This window comes from Topomyia yanbarensis, chromosome 3 (genome assembly GCF_030247195.1).
Source record: "Topomyia yanbarensis strain Yona2022 chromosome 3, ASM3024719v1, whole genome shotgun sequence".
NCBI classification, from domain to species: domain Eukaryota; kingdom Metazoa; phylum Arthropoda; class Insecta; order Diptera; family Culicidae; genus Topomyia; species Topomyia yanbarensis.
The window spans coordinates 262,545,588-262,570,382 of NC_080672.1; the positions used below are offsets into that span (position 1 = coordinate 262,545,588).

Here is a 24,795-nt window from a genome sequence, read left to right on the forward strand (position 1 = left end):
GCATCTCCCGGGCTGCCTACCTAAAAACCAGAAGAATTAAACGCGAGATAATGCTAAGCAAGTCCACTAACTACAAGGAGCTGTGCAGAGAAGCAGACGCTAACCCCTGGGGCAATGCTTACCGTGTCATTATGGCCAGGATCAAGGGTCCAATGAAGCTAGTCGAAATGTGCGCCGACAAACTGAAAATGATCGTGGAGGACCATTTCCCGAAGCACGACCCAACCGCAAGGCCGCCTACACCGCACATTGATGCAGGCGGTAGAAATGCAGGTGACAATTGAGTTTCCAACGACAAGCTCCTTATAGCGGCAAAAGGGCTGCAAGCGAAGAAAGCTCCCGGACCGGATGGTATCCCCAACGGCACTGGCACCGAAGACTGCGATCCTGGCCTTTCCGGACATGTACAGGATAGACCTACAGAAATGCCTGGACGATGGCTACTTCCCGGATAGATGAAAAATCCAGAAGGTGGTGTTGCTGCCAAAACCATGGAAACCACTAGAAGATCCAGCATCTTATCGACCTATATGCCTGCTGGATACTCTTGGCAAGATCCTGGAAAGGGTCATTCTCAACAGGCTACGCTACACTGAAAGTGAGAACGGACTATCCCAGAGACAGTACGGGTTCCGCAAATGCAAATCGATGGTGGACACCATCCGCACAGTCATCGCAAGCGCGGAGAAAGCATTGAAGCAAAAGAGGAGTAATCGCTACTGCGCCATGATAACGGTAGACGTGAAGAACGCATTGAACAGTGCTAGCTGGAGCGCGACATACGTGCGCTAGGATTTAACTCAGCGCTGGTAGACAAAAATCGAGCGAACACCACCTGAGCACAGGAAACTTGATGCATTCATCTTGAGATTTGCTACAAGAAAGGCAGCGTTATCGACGCAAGTTCGATTGATGCTTCGTCTTAGAGAAGAAGTGAGATTGGCAACAGCAGTTTCTTGTTGTGTAAGATGCTCATCGAAAAATTTGTCGGAGAACAGTTGACAGATTTCCTTAGTGTCGGTGCCTAAAACTCCATTTAAAGACATACAAGTTGGTAAACCGGATTCTTTTCGCTATTCATTCACATACTTTCAGATCGATTTGGGCTTAGCAGTTTTTAGTCGTCTAAAGACTAGGGAGGGTGCTGATTGTTGCTAATTGTTCGTTTTGCAACATGACGATCGATTTAATTAAAAAAAACAATCTCTGCATCGCTCACGCCCTCGTTGTTAAGATTTCCGTCCTAGTCCTACGATGCTGTCGTAGTGAGCGTTGGTCATTCACCCACAACGAAAGTAAATTTTAATTTTTTTTATTATCAATATTTTATTTCGTGAACATTTAATAGCTCCTATATTACCTGTTTTATCGTTAAAGGTTAGTTTCATGGATAAAACCAGTCTCACATCAATTTAAATAATTAATAAATTGTAATTTTTAAACGAAAAACTATTTGCCAGAACAATCAATTTTGTTTCTTGCAACACACAATACAGTATAGAACACAATATGAATACGTTTTACATTTTTATTGGACCTATTTTTGAGACAGCAGCCAGTTGTATTCTATTTAATGTCTAATTTGAGTGGTTGAAAAATTCTTCACTTGAAACCACAATTCTATTGTATGCTTTATGTCTCATCCATCAGATATATGTTGTCCGAAACAATAGTGAATTTTCATGTTTATTGTTCACATTTTTTTAAATTGTGAACTTAAAAAATGAAAAAAGTGGAACTTACTGATGACTGCGATTTGTCAGCAAAATAACAAAAAATTCTCATCTGTTGCACTCAACTAATTGCATACACCGCTTCAGTTTCTCTTTGGCAACAACTTCTCTCTTAGTGCTAGTTGATGTGTAAATCATGTAGGATTATTCTGCTTGTTGGAACGCAATCTGGCCAGCCCGGTACGTTCTTCTTCTTCGTCACTAGTGTAGGAGGAAATGCCACCAACGGCCCCTCGCAGCGATGTTGCCTGCATAAGTTCTTGATCCGGTGCGTTTTTATTCTCGTACAACAGAATGTTCAATGTTTCTTCGAAAATGCGTGCCTCGGGAAATTCAACCTTGGTATGTTTCTTGTCAGTAGCGTACACTATCGAAGTGCAACATACCTCTGCCACCTTCTTGCCATTGCCATAAAATGACCAGCAGCATATTTCGCTGGACCCGATCACATCCTTAATGAAGAAAACGCGACCACTGAACCGCAATGAAAGCTTATCAAATAATTCAATATTCTTTAAGAGATTATCATCCGAAGTATTTGTGTAGCTGTATTTGTTATTGTGGCGATTGATCAACAACTTTACAACTGGTTTAGTAGCAGTGGTAATTAAATATTGCTCCTCTTTTTGGGACGTAATCAGCGGAACCCGACAGATCGGCTCCGACTCACGTGAATCGCGTTCCTTCTTTGCAAGAATCTTTTCACATGCCTCGACTAGTTCTTCAATGCAGTAATACTTGGATTCGGCAAGCAGCTCGGCAATACCTTTGGTGGTCTCCGGAAGCGCTACACTACCATCACGCAGAAAGTTCAGAATCGTTCCAAAGTGGCCGCCACATCGGTCTATAAGAATCCAACCTGTCACATACAAAGATCATGTTAATATCAGGCTATTTAAAAAAAAATTGAATAAATTTAGTTAAGGTGATAGTTAAAGTGAAAACTGGGTACTTAAACTGATTACGGGAAATATGGATGAATTCAATTGGAACGACATTCGCTGTTCATAAATTTATGTTGAATAACTGTAGGTATTTTCTGGTAAAATTTCTAGACGTTTTGTATGCTTTCACAGAGCAGTCTACCAACTTTGAACAAATGGACCCATATTTACAGTTTGGTATGTTTATTTGGAACAACCTGTTGGCATAAGCTTAAGGAAATATTACTTGATGAGAAATGTATTTAGAATATGAAATAAATGAAATCGCGGATGATTCATATACAAGTTGAAAAAAAAATAAAATTGTGCTAGTTATTTATCAGTATTGATTCATACGATTTCTGCAAATTATATCCCGTAAGTGTACAACTACCGTTCAGTTAAACAAATGTTATGTGAACTGAACAAGTGGAACTGAAAACGGCGATAACCGCTCCTCAGCTTTATCAAGCGTCGTTTTATTAGATGAAAAGCAGATTGCAAAAAATGGACATAAAATCTCTGAATGAAATGAAGTGGAATTAGAAAAAAAAAGTGGTGAACGTCACGGGGGAAACGAAATTGAAAACACCTTACCTTCGGAATCGGTGAGCACTTCCATGCGGCCACTGAACATAGCACGAAGCATAGTATCCTGTTTACAAAGCGTTCCGATTGTAGTATAATGAAGCGATCCACCCACATTTAACTTCACGTACTGCGAAGGATTGCCCTTGATGAGGGTTTTCTGATCACCAGACATCCTGGCAGTTTCTCCCTGGGTCTCAATTTTGAATGCAGTTAGGAAAACTTTGCAGCTCAAATTGATTTCGAAATATAACAAATGACAAGCTTGTGGTTTCTAAACTGATTTCGGATTGCTAAATTTTCATTACTTTTTGTCTGCCTTTGCACCATCACCTCCCCAAGGAAAAAGAAGATTGAAAAACAACGAATCGACATGCACCATAGTACTGTCAACACTAATGTCAGAACTTAATTTTACAGTAGATTCCATGGATTAAGGTACTCTATATGAAATTGTACAAATTGCATATAAACTGGGGGTTTAAACCGAGAAGTTGAACTTATATGAACATACTATGAAATATGAATGTCGACTAATACGTTGCTTAGTTACAAAATTAACAAACTATTGAATAATTATTTTTGTGTAAAGCTGGAAGTGTTCAAATGAATGACGAATTTGGTAAATCTGGGCTTTATATTGATGATCTTTACACCCTACGAGTTATCGATCCGGAAGTGGCGCATGAAACCAACGATCTGAAAGACGAATGTGGAATATTCACAAATAGTAAGTGGTCACATGTGTCGGATACCTGCAGATACTTTACCCACAGCTTGCAATGTGTTGTTTAATTCAGCCAAAGAAATTGATAAAAAGTTCTGACGTGCTCCGGTGGCTTCATATTAATTTATAAGTTATTTCTTTGGTTATTTCATACTCAAACACAATAACCCAACACCAAAGAATTCAGCCTTAGCGCCATCCTATACAAACAGAGTGCAGTCTTGCCCAGCTGCTAGCGGCCCGTCGTAGGTTGCAGAGGGTTGGAGCAGCAGATATAAGAAAACTATTAAGATCTCGAACGTCGTAATTTATTTGATAGTGTTCAGTGTGATGTACGGAAAGAAAGCAAAACTGCGCTGGGTCAAAACACCTTACGAATTGCAGCGTAGTTTAGATCAGTGTATTTAAATAGATAGTACGTAAATTCAAAAAGTCTTACGTGTTTTGTGAACGCCTAAACAAATAGCGGATCCTGGATAATGTTTCGGGAAGCAATAGGTTTGTTCCTGGATAGGTGAGAAACTTGAAGTACTCCGGAGCAAGTCTTCCCTTTTGACTTCTTTTGGTAGCAAACCGGAGTGAAAAGGAGCAAGAATTTTTGCTCCGGAGCAACAGGGAGTAACTTCCATGTACTGGAACAAACTTAATAACAGACGCTTTGGTTTGCCGATAAGAAAGCAAAATCGGAATCTTGTTTTTGACATGCGAATTAAACAACTGGCACAATGTAAAAATCCTCACTTAAAGAATTCGGATGAAACTAAATTTGTACATGTAGCGCGCTATTGGGGGACCCGGGCCTTTTTGACTGTCGTAAAAAAATTCGAGGAAGCGCCATTATAAAACATGAATTTTGACAGATGAATTACATTCTGCAGGTTTTTTAGAAATGAAATACAACGTGTTTCATTTTTTTTGCCATCAAAATAAAAAACAATGGCAAAATCATAATTAAAGTAGCAAATAAAGGAGAAAAAAATAACAGGTAAGTATTTTGGAAAGCTTGAGATTTCTATTTTATGGAACACAGCTGTCACCAGATTATTTTTTACATTTTTTCGCTTCTTAAGGAGTTTCTGCAATAAAGATTTCATAGATAAACATAATTCCATGGCACAAAAAATAAAAAAACGGTCTGAATTGCCCCGTAGAGAGGTCCGAATTATCCCTATGTTGTAAATGGGCCAACCGGTGGAAAAATGTAGCTTTGCAAATCGTCGCCTAGCGCTGCCATGGAATGGCGCAAATGAATTTTTATGGCTCCAAAGTGTAGCTGAGCCAGAGCTGCAAATTTTCAACATGTTGTTTTGAACTTGAAGGAAAAACAAATCTCAAATCATGCCCTACTATGTTCAATTCGCAGTTCATGGTTTGCATCATTCATTAAAACAGCCGACTTGCTCAATCATTTTCCATTCATTTTTCATTTCATTGACCCTGTGAATATCTTTCTACTGGGGTATTGACTAGGTTTTTCAAGCAAAACTACTCTGAACATACTTCTTACTATTTATGTAAGCTTGAAAACGCAACACATGTCAACATTTAACTTAAACTGGCCTCTACAGAGTAGATGACAGCTTTTGTTGATGAATGAAAAAGCATCAATTTGAAATGAAGACGTACGATTAAGTCATGAAAATTCTGCCAACTTGAAAGTGAATGATTGAGGAAGGCTTTGAATTTGAATCATGGTTGGGTTTGATTGAACCGAAAGTTGGCATTTGAAAATGAAAATTTGCACCACTGAGCTGAGCTATCAAACTAACAATTGGGACCTTGACCGAAAAATTATTTCGCATCTATCCTCCTAAGAAGGCGATATGCTTAGATAGGTCCGATTGGCCCCGGGTTCCCCTAGCTAACTTAAATCAGTCTCCGTCTTGGCAACAAGATAGACGATAACTCCTAAAAATTGCATCTTGTGTGAAGGCCCAAACAGCTTGCTGTGGTGATTTATCATTTCGTTTAATATTTGTTTCCTTTAGCTAGAAACTTTGCATAGTTTTTTTCTTGCTGGGATGGCCCACCTCACACCCATACACATTAGACTGGTTCAATTTTTGACTTTTAGCTCCACCAGGCTCTACTGATTCCTTTTATGGCCCTTAGTAATTGTGCAAATTTTGGTACCGTGCGGTTGTGTCTACGGACCCTCCAAAAATTTCAAAGTTTATATGGTAATTAGTATCGGTTAAAATTGAAAATAAATTCTTAAAAAAATCACCTCATCAATCAATTCATGACAACACTATATATTACTAGAGGTATTCTTCTACTGAATACATTCGTAGAACATTGTAAGTTTGTGAAAATTCGCTGAGAAAAGTTATAAACTGAAGAAGTAGCATGACTTCAAAACAGTGGAGTGTATTTTATTATTAATCATAGCAACCCTGTTTGAAAAGCTGCATCTACGATACGCAAGCGGTGGGTGGCAAGTCTAGTTTACACTTGTACTTGTATAACGATGGAGCTGTTCAAACAGGGTTGCTATGATTAATAATAAAATCCACTTGTTTTGAAGACATGCTGCTTCTTTAGTTAATAACTTTTCTCAGCGATTTTTCATAAACTTACAATGTTCCCCGAATGTGTTCAGTAGATGAATACCTTTAAAAATAAATATTGTTCTGATTAATTGATTGATGGGGTGATTTTTTGAGAATTTATTTTCAATGTTAACCGATTTTCCATACAAACTTCCATGCAAACTTTGAAATTTTTGGAAGGTCCGTAGACACAACCGATCGGTACCAAAATTTGCACAATTACTAAGGGCCATAAAAGGATTCAGTAGAGCCTGGTGGAGCTAAAAGTCAAAAATTGAACCAGTCTAATACACATCTTTTGTAGTGTGGAAGGTTTACGAGCAGATATCTTTCTATAATAGTTTTCACTCATGAGAGATTCCTTTAATCTTACTTTACTTCCGTGTATGCCCATCCTTCTCTCTTATAAATGCAATGGCCTCTGCTTCACGAATATCTTGCAGGCCTGCTTAAATTCTCTTATGTTATTAGTCCGCTTGGCGTATTTTGGTAATGCGTTGAACAAATTATAGCCTTTATAAAATAAAGAGTTCTGCGTACAAGATTTCTTGGTGCTCTCTTCCGGACACAATAGTGCTACACAGGTACTGCGGCGTCATTCCATTTAAAACTACGAAGATGAAAACAATTGTGTTATATACAATACGTTGCTGAACTGACATCCATTGTAAACAATAGGGATCTTTAATTTGGAAAAATTGTGCCAGTTTTTCATATGTTTTGGTAGCGGGTGTCCTTACGAGTACACTCATATCATTCTTAAACCTTAATTATTCTTTTATGATTTTTAAATTTATAAAAACCAAATTAAACTCAACCAGCAAACTGACAGTTGTCCTACTAAATGACGTATCTGCAAATATCTCGTTCGCCTCATTGTTAACCGGGACAGCACCCCACACAGCATGATCTGGTACTTTGTCAATCCGCTAGCAACCTGCCATCCCAAGTTTCATCTGCAAACTATGGTAGATCTGATAAGGCAACCTATAGGGTCGTGCAAGTCGCATGGGTTTGGATGTGTTATTGTCCTAAAAGGAAACAAACTAAAAAATGTTTTTTTCAATAGTTTCGGGCCAAAAAATTGAAAAAGGACTGAGATATTAACTCACGGTACTAATCTGCATCAGAATATGCCTTAACCCGCACACCCCTAAAGATCCCTATTGAGCATCAAATGTCGCGGAGTTAGTCTGTCATATCGTAGTAACAGTTGCATCACCTTGAGGCACAGTAATCAAAATGGGGAGCTATTATGGTCTTGTAAACAGTTATCTTCGAGTCAAATGTGAGAAACCTATTAATCCTACAAAGAACGCCAAACTTTCTGGCAGCCTTCCGGATTGTATAGTTCACGTGCTCATTAAAATTTAGTTTTTCGTCCAATGTGACCCCAAGATATTTGATAGTTGCAAGTCGTTCAACTATCTTTCCATCTATTTCAACTGTTTCAGTACTTTCATTCATCTGTCGCGTAGTTACAATCATATATTTGGTCTTGGAAATGTTCAGTTTGAGTTTTTTTCCACTTCAACCAATCATTAAACTTCATCAGCTCAAGGTTCATTAGCCTGATGCACTCATCGAAACTATTACCGATGACAAACAAAACTGTGTCATCGGCAAACAAGTTTATTTCCGCATTTTCCAAAATGTTTCTCATGTCGTTAATGTATAGGATAAACAAAAGTGGTCCTAGTACGCTACCCTGTAGTACACCAAGGTTAATTTCGGCTTCCGATGATGTAGCGCGGTTGTACCTTGTAACTTGCGTACGTCTTTCAGTAACTGCGAAACCACTCAAGAGCATTTCCTTTTACACCATATTTCTCCAAAACGCTAATCAGTTTACGGCGATCAATTGTTTCAAATACTCGTTTCAAGTCAACAAAATCTGCCAAGACAATTTTTCCATTCTCAATGGCCTGCTTCCATTTCAACAATAAAAGATTAAGCGCTGTTTCACACGAATGATTTTTCCGAAATCCTGATTGTTCACACAACAGTATACCAGCGCTATCTACATAGCCCATCAATTGTTCTTTGACGACCGTTTCTAAAACTTTCTCATAGATCGGTAGCATATTTATTGGCCTGTGATCCTCTGCTCGTGATGTATTTGGAACTTTTGGAACTGGAATTACGACCGTCTTCTTCCACGCTTCCGGAAAAACACCTTGCCGGAGTGACTCATTAACAACTGTTAACAGTCTCAGCAATTATGTCAAACGCATCCACCAGCACCCGCTTAGTAACATTGTCCGTTCCCGAACAATTTTTATGGTCCAAGACAATTTCTTTAAGTTTAAGCATATTGATAGGCTTGAAAACACAAAACTGATCTTCGGTTACCTCGCTTTCTTCCACTAGTCGTCCTGTAGGTGGTGGAATGGCTTCGTGAATCTCTTCAACGCTTTTGATAAAAAACTTATTAAGTTTTTCTGTCGTAACTTCGTCAGAATACACCTCGGCCGAACCATCAAAAATAACCTTTGAATTTTTACCATCTCCAGGTTTGATAAGGGACCATTCATAAATTACGTAACGCTTTTAGGGGGGGAGGGGGTGCAACAAGTTGTGACATGTTGTGACATAGGGGGGAGGGGGAGTTAGCTAGATCGTTACGTAACATGTTTTCACCGAAGAAAAAAATATTTTTTCTTGGAATTTGTTACGTAATAGGGGAGGGGGGGATGGAGAAATGTGTGACAATTTGTTACATGGGGGGAGGGGGGAGTCAATTTTGGGCAATTTTTGCGTTACGTAATTTATGAATGGTCCCTAAGAGCTTTTAAACATTTCCAGAGCCTTTTGGAGTCGCCAGCACATTCATTTATTTCATGCTGAACTGATAGGTTTTTTGCTAAACGAAGTTCACGCACATAGTTGTTGCGGAGGATTTTATAAGCCTGCCAGCTTTCTGAGGTTTTTGTTTCTTTAAATAATCTATACGCACTATCTCTTTGGGATTTTATCGATGCCAAACGAGGTCCAAACCATTTATTTGGTCTGGAGGTATTATTTACACGAACTTCGGTTAATTGAGCTACTGCACTTGTCAGAGCGGAACTAAGAACTTGGGCTTTTCCCTCCACTGATGCTGTCATTCAAAAGCGTTCTGTCGCTACTGAGAATGCTTTGTAGCTTTTGTCTAGAGTACATTTTCCATGAAACATGTGTGCTATTACGATCTGGCAAGTACAACTTTAGAGAACCAATAAAAGCTACTCCGATTGTCTCATGGTCAGTGATTTTCCACTTCTCAAAAAAATTTTGCTTCGCACTTCTCAATATTGGAGAAAACCAAGACAATCAAACTGCTGCTCCTGAGGCAAACACGGGTATCTTCCGAAACTTTTTGCTTCATTCCTACGGCATCTACTATTGTTTCAGTTCTCGAGAATAACCACGTTCACCCCACTGAATATTTAAATCTCCACCAACGATATTTATCTTCTCCTCCGAAATAATTTCCTGTAACCAATCTTCAAACGCTTCCAGGAAATCTCGGTGGCTTCCACTTGGTGAATGGTGAACTCTTCCATAGATACCCGGAAAACTAGAAAGCTTAATTTCTACTGCCAAAAACCAGTTATCGCCGACCGTTTTGTTGGAAATTGTTTCAAATTCTAGACAATCAACTATGTACATCAAAACCCCTCCAGTATGCACCGATCTGGAAAAACAACTCACCATTTTATACCCTGAGATAGAAAACTCATCCATATCTCGGGTTTGAGTCAAATGGGTCTCTGTCAAAACGACTAGCTTTGGTTTCACACGGCCAATAAGAAGCTTTAGCTCATCAAAGTGTGAGGGAACCCCAGCAATGTTCAAAAATAAAAATTTCATAGTGCTGCTCTAATTGCTATGTAGAAAAATCAACTCGCTCAGTTCGTCGCTGGCGCTGCCGGAGATACACTGGGCATTGGTTGCTCCATGCGGTGTGGTTTATATCAATATTTAATTTCTGCTCGCTTCTAACTTTCTGGCAGTTTGCACATTTATGTTCTCCAGATTTACAGTTTTTCACCGGATGATTGCCACTACAAATTGGACATGTCATACATTCGGCTTTACATTCAGCAATTTTATGATTAAACCCACAACACGTATAACATCGTGTATCAAGATCTCATTTTCACGCTCACATAAATTGCAACAATCGGATGACTTTTTGTATTTAGTGTCTAACTGGTTGTCAAGCGGCGACCGTTACTGATAAGATTAATTCGAAACACAAACTTATTTGTTTAAAGGTTATGTGTTCGACAAGGATACTCTTCTCATGCTTCAATCGATGAAAATCTTATGTTCCTTCTATAGCTGGAAATCGATAGTCACACCTTAAAGCACCACTACGCATTTCTTTTGGTAGGATAAAATTGACAAAACAGTAATGAGGGGTTCCTGGATATTTTTATCCTCTGACAGACAGAGTAGCCGAGTACCCGCCAAGCTGAAATGCATATAACTGACAATTTTTAACCGAAGTAACTACGGCATATTCCAGTACTGCGATACTTTTTGAAAATTTCAATCCAGCTGTTTACGTGCCATAATGGCGGTTAAATGATTTAGTTTGTAATACGTTTAATTGCCCTTTTTTGACAATAATCGTTTACGCCAGCTTGACAGCAACGCCCAGTTAAGGCTGTCGGGCGTTCATTGAATAAACATCCAACGCATTGGACTAACGTAGGATGACTTCCTCTTGTTGGGCGCTTGACGTAAACGATTATTGTCAAAAAGGGCAATAAAACGTATTACGAACTAAACAATTTAACCGCCATTGTGGCGCGTAAAAAGCTGGATAGTATTCTATGTCTGAGCCTCAATTAGGGCAGATTCATAGTAGACAGTGGCATCGTAGCACTAATTATGTAATTGTTCTGTGCACTACGAATCGACCGTGATATCTGTCAAATCAGAAAGCCGAGTTCCGCAACGGAATGTAGTACACAAAACTTTAAGCGTGTTAGAATTCTAATAAAATTCAATTACATTTATTATGCTTTCAGACAATCAGATTTATGGGAGCTAGTTGTACTCTATCGCTTCTTTCTATTGAATGTGACGTGTCTGAATCCTAAACAAATCGTTAAATTTGTTAAACATTGCCATAGTTATGAGCATTGCGATTTCGCGGGTACCTTGTTGGTCTACCTGCAATGTATTTTTGTTGGACGCATAACCACAGAGAGCAGACGCCCATCACTATTTTTAGAAAGTTGTCGTACTGGAGCTGTAGAGCTATGGTCTCGGAGACACCCCGTCAGAATCATTCACTACAATTGCATACGAGACTGGAAATGTCACCATCTAAATACTGCTTAAGGCCAATTGCAGCGGGCCGTGAATGTGATATTCATTGTATCGCCTGTGCGTTTATATGTCGCGTGTGCTAGAGTATATGTAACTTCGCGTCTATAAATTCGATTTTATAGTTGTGTCCATTCTTGTGTTATTGGATGATCGCTCTCTGACCGTGAATATGATATGATATTTTCGGTGTATCGCTCAGATGCTAGAAGAGAGGGTTCATCCATATCATCATAGTTCTCGATCATGTAACCATGAAACGTGTTCTCTAGTGGATATGAGCACCATTTTTCATTGGTCCGACTAAAGGCATGAACCTAGGCTACTAGGGCCGAGAGTAGGAACTTCCAGACGTAATCGGTTCATGATCACGTGAACATTGGCGTTTGTAGGTTTACTCTTGAGACTCAGTAGAGATTTTCGGACAAGAGGACCTAGATCTAGGGGCAGATCACTCTAGAAGTGTATAACAAATATGTATCAAATTGGAAAAAAATGCAGGTGGTGGATTTTGAGTGGAACGAGACAGAAATTGGAATCAAGCACTTTAATCGCTTTTTATTACCACGTTAAAATAAAACTGTAAATTTTTCACGCTTGAGAACAGTTTTATCGGTTTAATATGGTGTAGTATTTCACTTCCCCGACTAAGTGCCAAGAATACAAAAGCACCAGCTACTCTCACTGTGGAGGTCGAACGAGCATTGCTCTCCTCCACAACTAACAGGAGAAGGAGAGCAAAGGAGGCAGAGCTGCGACATCACACCATGTGGTGTCGGTTATTCGTCACCAACAAATTTTAATTTCGCAACAAAGGGGCAAAATTCACCTCCCTAGTCCAGTTAAGGATCGCTGCTGGAGTAGCAATAACACCGCAAGAACTCGTTTGATGTTGACCTAGTCAGTTGGATTAGAACAAATCTGCCAGACCTTAGTGCAGCTGGTGATAAGCATCACTAAGAGTGAAATGGTTTGGTAAAATTGCAGTAAAATACCTTTTTTACACCATTTTGAGCGACTTAGTGGAATGCAACATTTCAATTGTAGCACATAGCGAAATATTACTTAACCCTCCGGAAGTCGCGCATATGGCTTACCGAACGAGCAGCCGCTGGTCCCCTAAGATGATTTCGCTAGATTTTCAGAGCAGCGTGCACTCAGTGCACTAGCGCGACTTCCGGAAGGTTAATTTGTAGTAAATTTTATTTGTTTTTCATTTTCATTGCTTTGTGAAAGAAATTAGCAATATTTGGTGAACTCTTCGCCATCTTGAAACGAAGAGTTAGTCGGGAAAAATAAATCTGAACCAGAGTAATAGTTAATTTAGACTTTTTAAATATTTTGTAAAGAATCAATTAATTCCAAAAAAATTTAACCTATATGCTTCTTCCCACCAAACCCGGAGAAATTTATGTAAAACCCGGAGACCCGGAGATCGCTCTCGAAAACCGGAGTCTCCGGGTCAAACCCGGAGGGGTGGTAACCCTAATCACAAGTGATCTGCCCCTAGACCAAGATACTGTATCCTACCTACCCATCCTTTATAACCTACATTGTGATCTCAAAGAAGAGGTGAAAGAGGCGGGTATAGCGTAGTTGGTAAATCGATTGCCTTGTACGCAGCTCACCTGGGTTCGATTCCAAACCCCGCACATAGGGTTAGAGATTTTTCCAAAGAGATTTTTCTAACCCGTATGACCCTAAGGTTGAAACGTCTATAGACGAAATAAAAAAGAAAAGAAGAAGCTGACACTGCATAGCAAAGCACCAGGAATATATTATCATTGTCTAATAGCATTTTTGTATTCTCATTAGCTCCTATACCACAATACAAATTCGCCTTTCTTAATATACAATATATGAAAACAATTAAACGCTACACTATATACTTTTCTGTTTACTTATTTTCTAGAGCTTGATGAATTCCGACAGATTATAGAACAGTTTGTTGGCATAGTGGAAAGCTTCTCCACAGAAGTGGACCAGGAAAAGATGCGAGCAATAGGAATACAAAATCTACAAAAAACATTCTCCAAGCAAAAAGAATCAGAACAACAGCAGATACAGGTTAGCATGATCATTATTTACATTGTATCGTGTTCTTGCCATTAGGACAATTAGGCAATCCATTAGACGTTTGTTTGGCAATTCAGCGGTGGGTTCTGTCAACAAGTCTACTCCTGCGAACAGAAAAACTCGTCCGATAAACAACTTTGTTAGTCCGATCCGTTTGATGTTGGATCGAATCAACGATATTGTCGGACGTCGCACCCCTCGGAGTAACGTCAGAATAAGTAAACAAGAAATAATCAGCTGATCAGAAACGTCTCATGGATTGCCTAATTGGATGGAATAGGAAAGTGTATTAGCTTAAATTTGCCATATCTAGCAAGATAACATGTGATTGATTTGCTTATTTTTCACGAAAATCTATTGTTATGCACTCAAACTAAAAAAAACCTTCTCTTTTCAGAGTGAGATTATAGAAAAGATGGTAGAGCTGGATAAACTGAAAATCGAGTATCAGTACTTGCAACGAATTGAATCTGAGCAACAGGAGATCATCGATAATTTTTATCAAAATCAATAATTGAATAAACAATGAAAATTTCTTTACGTAAAGTAACTTTGATTCGTTCGAAAGTTTTTAAATCTGATATCCAATTTACTTTTGGCTCCGAATTCAAAAGAGAGATAAGAACGTTGCAACCTTTATCAGATGTTGCAAATGTTCTCAGAGCTCAGATCCCTGGTCAAACCATTCGGAATTTGATTCGAAATCCTGAATGGAGTCAGTATGGATTCCAAATCAAATGCAACAACCGCTTCTGAAACCGATTGAGTCGGAATCGGTTGTTGCATTTGATTTGAAATCCATAATGACTCCATTAAGACATCCGAACCGGTTCCGGAATGAGTTTAACTGGGGAGCTGTGCATAAGTTTGGAACGCCTAAATCGCATTTTAATTAATCCTATAAATTATGTTCTTTCACGTAGAGCACTCTAGTTAGAGTGTGGCCAAGAGATCATGACGTATCCAAACGAACATGAAATTTGACGCATTTCTATTGTGTATACGTCAAATTCCATGTTCGTTTGGATACGTCATGGCCTCTTGGCCACACCAACTAGAGTGCTCTACTTTCACGTGGTCTTTTGCGTGGACTAATTTCGCCAAATGTCTAGCGTAAATTGCACTTTTTTTCATTTCGATTATAGAGGTTTTAACCTAAGAGTCATTCGCCTTACTGAATTTCTTTAGAAAAATCTCTAACCATATGTGCGGGGTGTGGATACGAACCCACGTTAGTTGCCTACTAATCTTCGTGATCGGATCTGATTATCCACCCTACCAATGTAACTTAATGAATCTTTGTAGTTTCATTCTAATTGAATTGAAATCTGAAAGTTTAAGTTTTCATTGAGTTTTTTAACAATGTATATAACGTACACAACTAATCTAATCGGAGCTAGGATAGATTGATTGATGATGGCCCCATCTCATACCACTACAAAGATGTGAGCTGAACGATTTATTTAGATTTTTTACCATTTGTACACATGACTAAACCAGAGAGCAAAAGTAATACTAATCCGTTACATCACAGATAACAGACGTTTAGGCTAGAACAAAATTTCTTCAAAAATCTGTATAAACTTTCAAATTGATAAACATTGGAAATCCGTGTTTCACTATTGCCATCTGCGCAACTGTTTGCTACACGTGTTTGACAGCTGCACTCTAACTGCATTGTATCGATCACTGCGCCATTTGCAAACGTTTGCCAAACGTGTTTCAGACGTCTAATTTATTCGGAATTTCAGTAGCGGGTATTACACACGATTCAAATCGAGCTAAAACATCTGTTATCTGTGGTTACATGTTCAGACATGATTTCCTTCAAATGACCGCAATTAAATGTTTCGAATATTTCACAAACATCCAGGGTCCATCTAGAAAATTTCCATCCTGGGAAGATGCTTGATGAAATCAGGAATTGCACCCAATATTCGACAATAACAAGCTAGGCTCCTTGCGCCTGACCAAGTCATACACTCAAAAAAAAAAAAGTAAACGTTATGCCTATTGATTTTACACATAGATTTTTGCAATTAACCGAGGCATATAGACACTATTTGCTGGCACATAAACCTAATGTGTGTATTTACAAGAAAAATTAATCTTACATTCACATTTCATAACTATTAGGCACATAAAACCCCGTTCTATAACAATATGCACATATAACTTATGTGTGTGCATACATAGTTTATACAGTTGACACATAGAAGGTATGTGTGCGCATAATAACAATAGCATTTCTTCTTCACATCAATTTTAAGCGGTTTGAAGCAAATAGAATTAACGTTTGAATTTTTTTCAGTGTAGCTACTACCACATACAACAATGCGAATCCAGAATGACAAAAATATTTGTGACTAAACTATTGGGTCAAGAGTTTTTCTGCCCTCGAAACAAATAATAATGTGTAAACAGATTCATCTTTTGAGATGGGTGACCCTAATTTCTTATACGATCTAAAAAATTATTTTCGAAATAAGATGAGATAGCGTAGGGGAACTGGGGGGAAGCCCGACACCCTGGGTAAGCCCGACACCCCACGACTTTTCCCAGATATCAAATTTTAAATCATACAATAATGACAGGATATTATTAGCACCATTATTTTTGGCATTTCGATACATATCGATGCCATATGGGTTCATAAACGTCAACAAAATAAACAAAACAAGCGAAAGCAAAGTTGATGCGCTTTTGGATGTTATTTATAGTTGATACATTTTAAGGTTTTAATAACACAAAAGCTTTGAAAATGAACAGTTTTTTTGTCACACATTCTATTCTACTCTCCATATCGTTATTTGTATGTATTGAAGATAAGTTTGAGTATTTCAATACTGTTAATTGAGCATTTAACAAAAATGGGCGCTGTTGGGGTAAGACTGACAGTTTTTGGGTGGGGTAAGACCGACACGGTGTTTAGATAAGACCGACACGGTGTTTAGATATACTATAATTACGTCATGTTAATAATTGAAATACACGGAAACCATGTTTTTTGCATTTATTTATCAGTATTGTCTCGAGCCGACCAAAAAAATTAAAAATTAATTGAACATGATTCATAATAATATTACAAAAAGAAACGAAAAGTATACTCTAATATGAGATTTTGAAATGATATTGATGAAAAAATTTCATTGACCGTTGGATTGTTGATCAACAATGTTCCGAAAAATCACAACACGAACCGGATAGCTTACTACGAAGCGTGCGTCACTTCTAAGTGAATGAGTCCTAGTAACAGCGTATATAATCAGCTTGCAGAATAGCTCTTCCTCGTTAGAATGGCTACACAAGTGGCAATAAAGCTCGAAAGAATTACTTGAGAAAACCTGTACCATAATATAAACCATGCGTTAAACATTATTTATTCATAACACCACGCATTCGAATGCTCTTCCTCTTGCTACGCGGTGAAACTACAGAAAGTATGCGTTTGCATCACACATACTCATATACACATAATTGCACGTTATCACACATACACAAAAAAAAATTGAAAAAATTGGACAAAAAGAAAGTTCAATAGGGGGTCGCTCTTGCCCCTTTGGGGTGTCGGTCTTACCCGCAGCGTTTTTAAAATGACATTTTTCTCCATTTTTTGGCAACCAATAATTTTTAATGAACTCAATTTTTTGAAATGCTGAAAAAATTATATTTTGTTAAGAATCACCTAAACAAGGATTATGCACAGAATATAAAATTTTAGGAACTTTGTGGAATTTTAGAAAAATTATTGCGCTTAAGGTGTCGGACTTGCCCCGCGTTCCCCTAATCAAATGTTCAGCAAAATTGTAGTGTTTATCGCGTCTTTGAATTCGATTTCGTAACCGTGTGGCCATTCACATATTCGCGTGCGTTCTTGGATGGTCAGGCGGACCATCATTCCGATATTTAGTTTCTGGTAGGGAGCAAGTTATCCCATATCACTAGACTTCCCGATCATGTCGCTATGTGTTGTCCAATGGATATGAGAGCTTTCTTTTTTTTAATTTTTTTTTTCTCTTTTTTCCTTGGTTCAATTGATGGCTTGGACCTACACTGCTGGTACCAAGGTTAGACTTCCGGAAGTGATCGATTCATGTAGGAGCGCGGGAGTTTTTAGCTTCTCGCTTGGGACTGTGTTTGAAAGTTTTTTTTATATTATTGAATGAGACGTTCACCTTATCACAGGGATGTTATCATGTTTGCGAGATCGTAGTGTAGGTTGCGTGGCTTGTCGCGAAGGGCTCAAGCATTTGTAATCTAAAATGTTTGTCGCGTGTGACTTCCTAAATTCATAAACGTGTATAAATTCGATTTTATAAGAATGTGGCCATTCGCCTATTCGCGTGTACATGTGTATTTGGAATGCAATTTAAATAATTAATGAAAGTAATTATAGCTGCTTCTGTTGTACTTATTATGATACTTAATACACGCAAAATAATTGTCAATGTTTGATTCTAAAAATAATTTCTTTATTTTTAGTCGAGAAATTCCTTTATTTTGAACTAAGGAATTTATTGAACTAAACTGAATTTTTAGGTTGGATCAATTAAAATATTTGAAACAATCTTACAAGTTTTATTTGTAATTTTCTAAAATCGATAAAATTATTGTTTGAACAAAACAAATCAGTAATTGAAACTAAAGTATGCTTTTTATTGAATCAAACTTAGACGACGTCAAGATCGTTCATCAGGATATTAAAGCGTATTGGTGCATTTACTGCGATCTTTCGTCTGGAAAAGCTGAGACTCTGAAACACCACGTTATGGCACATATCTACTGGGGAAGAAAACCAAACGACTGTCACCCGTACCGGGCAAACTATCCGTTCAATCAATGGTACTATTCGGCTGGATAAGTTATAATTCATTGTCTAAGACTCTATTGTTACATAATGTGTGCCAAGTAAGTGTAAGTAAGTTATTCGTATGCTCAGCAATAAATACAATTTCATTCTCGCTAAAATAACACATTTGACGCGTTATTTGAATTGAACCAACATTTACTTTCAGGAAAAGTTCCGGACAATCCGTTATTCGCTAAGTACGGATGTTACTAATTAATTGAAAGACAAAAATCTTCTACTGATGTGATCTGTTGTCGGTGAGTATAGGTTTGTCCGAATTTTTTCCTCATAGTAGCTGACTTTTGAGCTCTATTCAAAACACACGAGATTATTATAAACAAAATGGGCTATACTCCAATATTCACAATGTATTTTTTCAAATATTTATTACACTTAAAACAATAAAAAATACGAATTCAAATAACAGAATTGTTTTTTGATTCAACATCGGGCGTCCATAGATTTAAATCTTTTATGCGTTTAATACAACAAAACGAAAACATTGAAACAACTATGTTGTTTTTTGTTTAGATTGCTGTTATGATAAACTTAATAAAATATTTTTTTGATTCGTTTTTTCCACGTTTGATCCAATAAATTCTTTAGAGCTATTTCAACACATTTTTTATTTATATCAACAAGTAATACACTTTGTCCTTATAGTTTCCCTTATAGTACATTTTTGGTGTAGATCCGGTCTGATCGGCATTTCTGCTATAAGCCAAAAATGCGTGCCCCCCTCAACCCAAATTTTAAACTAGGACGAATTAGCGCATGGGTGCCATTTAAACACATTTTTCAATATAAAGAATGTCATTTGGTATTATTTGGTATCATTATTATTATCATTGGTTCTTTCATTCTTACCTTTCCGTTTCCTTAATTTACCTTTACGCTAATATTTACCGCCTATTTTTTTATCATCATTCCTTGTTCTTTTGAGAGTATGGATGCTATTTTAGATTTCACCTTCTTTCTCTGTAAGGTACGAATGGATTAGCACATTTGATATTACCTTAATCCCCGTTATGTCGGCGTCATGGGCCAGTTGGTACTTTCCCTTCGTTCTTTCTTCTTTCGTAGTCCTTTTTTGTTAGTAAGCTCATTGTGTCCACGATTTCATGGGTTATTTTTTCTTATCCTTTGTACTCTACTCTTTTTTTGTTTGTTTCAGTGCATTCAGGAGTCTCCGGCGTTAGTGCACTTGTATATTTCTTTTCCTTTGTTTTTGATTATATTCGTGTGTGCATATATGTATGTGTTCCTTGGTTGCATTAAATGTTTCCGAATCTCTCAGTATAAAAGAGATATCAGCAGATCTTTCTTACTTAGCCTTCCGGTGGGTGCGTTGAATTGTGCGACATTAACAAGCAGTAAATATTAGATATTTTTAGAGCTTATTTCACAGCATTGTGGAATCGAATGTTGCTTGAGGTGCCAGTATTATGCGTACATATGGTTGTAGATGCTCGATCAGCGATATACTGAGAGCTATCATCTTTTTGTTCACTCTTGATAATCCTATGCATGAGTTTTTGCACATCATTAAGCTATAGTAAATCTTGTCCGCTTCTCCAGAGAAGAAAAAAAAATAACTAAAACGATACAGAAACGAAAAAGGTGAGTGTTACGAATAAATAAATTTATGTTGGCCCCTCAGAATGGTTCAACGGACATGAAACAGGAACATGGTTATTCATATTTTGTGATAAATACACTGCGTTTAAATATATTATATTATAGTTTAGTGACCCAAATTGTTGGCGAATTGTAACTATGTAAACTGAACCGATTTTAATGACGTACATGTTTCCATTTCTAAGTCTTCGATTGATCCCTGACAGTAATTGCAATCGGCTCAGGCTCTTTTGTGCGTCATGCATTCACTAGGTTTGTTCCAGTACATGGAAGTTACTCCCTGTTGCTCCGGAGCAAAAAAAATCTTGCTCCTTTTCACTCCGGTTTGCCACCAGAAGAAAAAAAAAGAGAAGAAGATAGTGCAGGAACGATTTTCTCCCTGTTTGCTCCGGAGTACTTCCAGTTTCTCCTGGTACTGGAACAAACCTACTGACTCACAATCGAATTGTGCCTCGACCAACCTGACACAACGCGCCCATTCCCCTTACTGAGCAAAAGGGCAGGGTATATCAACAAGTAATACACTTTGTCAAAACAAATAGTTTTGCTTTGATTTCAACACGAAAAATGTGTTGAATCAACTTTTCTTAGTTATAGACGTCTCGTTCTGTCAAAAATGCTAACAACATTAATTTGTTTTGTAACTAATAAAAATAATTGTTGTTTCAATAAGAAATCTGCATAAGCCCTAGAACAAACTAATTAATTGTTGTTAATAATACACATTTTCTTTAAATTCACAGTACTTTTTTCTGCGTGTACAGTTTCCACAAAAAATCTGCGAAAATGGGTCTGGGCATAAAGTCATTTGGCATAAGGCCATTTAGCATAACGGTTATTTGGCATAATGGTTCGAGGGGCAAGCACTAGCAGGTTTGAGTGCGTCGTATTGAAAACACCAAGGTATTTTGAATATAATTAAAGTAAATAAGGCCATTGCAAATCTTTTTTAAAAATTATGTCACCCCCCCCCCCCCCCCCCCTTCAAAATCGCTGAAAAAAATCAGGGGGCAAATAATTTTTTTATAATAATCAAAATTCAAAAAATTGTCACGTTTTATAGAGCAACAATAGCTGCCATAGAGTTTTGCTTTTCGTAACTGAAAACTATTATGGTAGTTTTAGAAATTACCATCCCATGATAATTTTTATTTTGACCATTCTCGGGTAAATGTGAATTTTAAATGAGATCATCGATCCAGTCCAACATCAAATGAAACGTTTGCTGGTCGCGGAAGGAAGGACCCATCTGTGTATTATCAAACGAAAATCTCATGGCAAGGCTAATACAGACCGACTTCTGAATCGATTTCATTTTAAACGCAACAGTCGATAGAGACATAATCGATCGTTGCATTCGAAAATAATTTCGATAAGGAAACAATCTGAATTCAAATCAGACTCCTGGCGATTTATATGTGGTTCAATATTCAGTATACATGAGCTTTACCGAAAAGTTTTTGTCAATTAAAGATTTCATATGGGATCGTAGTGTTCATACCGTATTTCCGCAGCCATATGTGCGATTCTTATGAACTTGATCAGGTCAAAATCTGCTACCAAACCTTCCATTTAAGGCTAAGCTTGAAAATCGAATAAGTCGTTTTCCAAGAAGCCGAAGAGACATTAATTCTGAAATATTCCAAGAACCAGAAACGTGCGAAATTTTCGAGATAGACGCTGGAATCAAAAGAACTTTGTCTGGCCATCAGCGATCAAGAATGCTCTAGCAAAGCTAAATATAGATCTTACAAATAATGGTATCATCGGCACTTACCGCAGGGGGAACCGGCAATCCATTATCGATGTCAATTTTTGTAGCCTTGGAGTAACCGGAAAGATGGACTGAAAAGTGTGCGAGGATATATCCACAGCGACCACCAAGCGATCTGGTACAGCATTGATAACAGGACTATGAACCAAACATGAATTTGAATATGTGGGAGATATATAAACGAGTGAAGATGGAAAACAGCGATTTTTCACAGGAACGTGTCCGTCGAAGAACTTGAATTTGAAGGTATCCTCTTCAACCTAAATGCGAACGAGTTCACGGCACTACTAACAAGGGCGTGTAATGCGACCATACCAAGGGATGGGAAACCGAGAAACGGTCGCCGGGTGCAATACGACGATTATCGATCTACGTATAAGTTGCCTCCGAGCTTGGAGAAGAAGTCGGAGATCACTTCGGTTTCTCATCTCGCTCAGTTCAGAAGCTAGAAATCGCTCCGCTGCAATAGCAGGGCAAATAATCAAATTTACCCGCGCGACGCTTGGTCTATTTGCAAAGAAAAAATTGATTCCTTCTGCCTAGTGTGTGAAACGTGAACAAACAATGAGTGACAATGCAAAGCAAAAGTATATCACGATGCGGGCAAACTGTGTTACTGTTGACTACACGAAATATCCGGTAATACCATCAATTCATGAAGGGGAGCAAATTTTGAAGGTGAACTTGAAGTTCAACGTAGCTTGCGGTACTTTATGCGGTGCAATTTCACCATTTACGTCATGCGGTACTGAATATGTTAAAAAAAACATTAGTCAAGCAGAATCATTCGCTTCCCAGAACAACATGAAACACGTCATCGAATGTAATGACATTTTATACAGTATCCCAACGTATATAGATGTTGACAGTATTGAAATAAAGATACATGACCTGGTACCACGTACTAGTTCCTTCGCTATCAAACAAATCCTGTCAAAATACGGAGAGGTGAATAGTGTTAAGGAAGATACTTGGAGGAACTTCTTCCCAAGACTCCGCAACGGCGTTCGTGTGGTGAGAATGCGTCCGACAAAACTCATTCCCTCTCACTTGATTTTCACATGCAAATTACTTCATGGTGTTGAATATTCTCAACGAACACTAGTCACAAACCTGTCATTATTGTGATCATCCGCTACACCACGGGAAACCTTGCGCAGAGACTGCTAAAGAAATTCCACCTGATACGACCAAAGTCGGTATACAATCATCGTATGTTAAACCACAACCAGTTGGTAAACCAACGACTGCAGACCGGGCATTCACAAACACCAGCTTAACAACGATCGGCCCCAGTACCACTAAACCAACTGCCATTACCAACATCGAAGTAACAACGATTACAGCAAATGTTTCTAAACCAACAACACCAATAAGGAATCTAATACCGATGAAGAAGGATTTACAATAGCGACCCGTAAGCACAAACAACAAATAAGAACACCCGACGATGAGCAAGATGAATGCAGTACCGATGATGACATGGACGTAAACGAAAACGCGAGAGAAGACGGAGCAAATGACCCCATAAGGTGCGCTCCACGGCTCAGTTGTGCTAACGCATTGAACCGTGTCAAATATATTTAAAATTAAAACAGATGTCAGAAAGCTCAAGGGAAGCGAGCTGCAAGAACCGCTCTCAACAAAGCAGTCAAGCTGTACAAGAAAGCCTTGCCACAAAGCCAACGCGAATTTCCTTAGGAGAGACCTACAAAGTTGGCATAACAAAGATAAAAGGCTCAGCTGCACCACCTGAAAGGTGCCCGGAAAAGATGGAGGTCACCATCGAAAGGTTTTCCCCACAACATGAATCTATTTTCGCCGTACAGTGAGGAGGTTGATCACAAAGGTGAAGATCGATTTACCAACAAACAGCTTATCGAGATGGCGAAAGCCATAAAAGTGAAGTGATACATGAGAGCCCGGATATATTCAAAACGATCCGATAATTGGAAGCGACAAAAGCTGATGTTGCTTCCGATGCCGGGACAACATGGAGATCTTTCAGCGTAGTCAATATATCCCTTGGTAATGTTAGAGAAAAGGAGTAATCCTGAACAAGCTAACGAAGTACGCGGACCGTGAGAACGGCATCTCATGTAATTCGGCTTCCTTATAGGCAGGTCTACAGTGAAATCCATCCAAACGGTTGTGGGAGCTTTGGAGACAGCAGAGATAAGGATATCGTTTTTGCGTGGTGGTTCCCTTAGACGTGAAGAATGCTTCAATAGTACTGGCTGGGAAGCAATCGCCCATTCGCTGTACAGCATGAGTAACTCTGCAGGATATTATAGAGCTACTTTCAGTACCGAACATTACGAGACAGACAAGGGAGAATCACAACTACAACTGACGTTCCTCGACTCGACGCTGTGGAACGCAGTGTACGATGGAGTATTGAAGCTGAACCTTCCCAGAGATATAACGATTTTCGGCTTCACGGATGATGTGGTGTTCCAAGTAATCGGACAATCGCTAGAAGAGGAGACACTCGACACGGAGACGATTGCCCATCATAAAACAGAGTTGGTGATGACTAGCAGCCGAAAGACAGCGCGGTGGGAAAATATATCATCGATTTGAACTTTTAAAGTTACGATGATTATGTTAAGG

The 24,795-nt window shown here is 38.4% G+C and overlaps 2 protein-coding genes across 2 annotated transcripts; one reads left to right on the plus strand and one right to left on the minus strand.

Moving 5' to 3' along the window:
- Window positions 1-1,296: 1,296 nt before the first annotated feature.
- LOC131694033 (BTB/POZ domain-containing adapter for CUL3-mediated RhoA degradation protein 3) lies at window positions 1,297-3,632 on the minus strand. Its single transcript, XM_058982372.1, has 2 exons — window positions 3,254-3,632; window positions 1,297-2,592 (listed from the first exon to the last, which is right to left on the minus strand). The coding sequence occupies exons 1-2, from the start codon at window positions 3,417-3,419 to the stop codon at window positions 1,868-1,870; spliced, it is 891 nt and encodes a 296-aa protein (XP_058838355.1). The 5' UTR covers window positions 3,420-3,632; the 3' UTR covers window positions 1,297-1,867.
- Window positions 3,633-3,812: 180 nt separating this feature from the next.
- LOC131694034 (intraflagellar transport protein 20 homolog) lies at window positions 3,813-14,445 on the plus strand. The gene is made up of 3 exons (XM_058982373.1): window positions 3,813-3,974; window positions 13,758-13,912; window positions 14,319-14,445. Exons 1-3 carry the CDS (start codon window positions 3,851-3,853, stop codon window positions 14,433-14,435), a joined length of 396 nt encoding a protein of 131 aa, XP_058838356.1. The 5' UTR covers window positions 3,813-3,850; the 3' UTR covers window positions 14,436-14,445.
- Window positions 14,446-24,795: the final 10,350 nt, after the last annotated feature.

Excerpts from the sequence above, each read along its gene's own strand:
- LOC131694033 (XM_058982372.1), bottom strand. The coding sequence starts at position 3,419 with ATGTCTGGTGATCAGAAAACCCTCATCAAGGGCAATCCTTCGCAGTAC. Across the intron at positions 2,593-3,253 it reads AGTGCTCACCGATTCCGAAG|GTTGGATTCTTATAGACCGA; the intron begins GTAAGGTGTTTT and ends TGTATGTGACAG.
- LOC131694034 (XM_058982373.1), top strand. The coding sequence starts at position 3,851 with ATGAATGACGAATTTGGTAAATCTGGGCTTTATATTGATGATCTTTAC. Across the intron at positions 3,975-13,757 it reads ATGTGGAATATTCACAAATA|AGCTTGATGAATTCCGACAG; the intron begins GTAAGTGGTCAC and ends CTTATTTTCTAG. Across the intron at positions 13,913-14,318 it reads CAGAACAACAGCAGATACAG|AGTGAGATTATAGAAAAGAT; the intron begins GTTAGCATGATC and ends TTCTCTTTTCAG.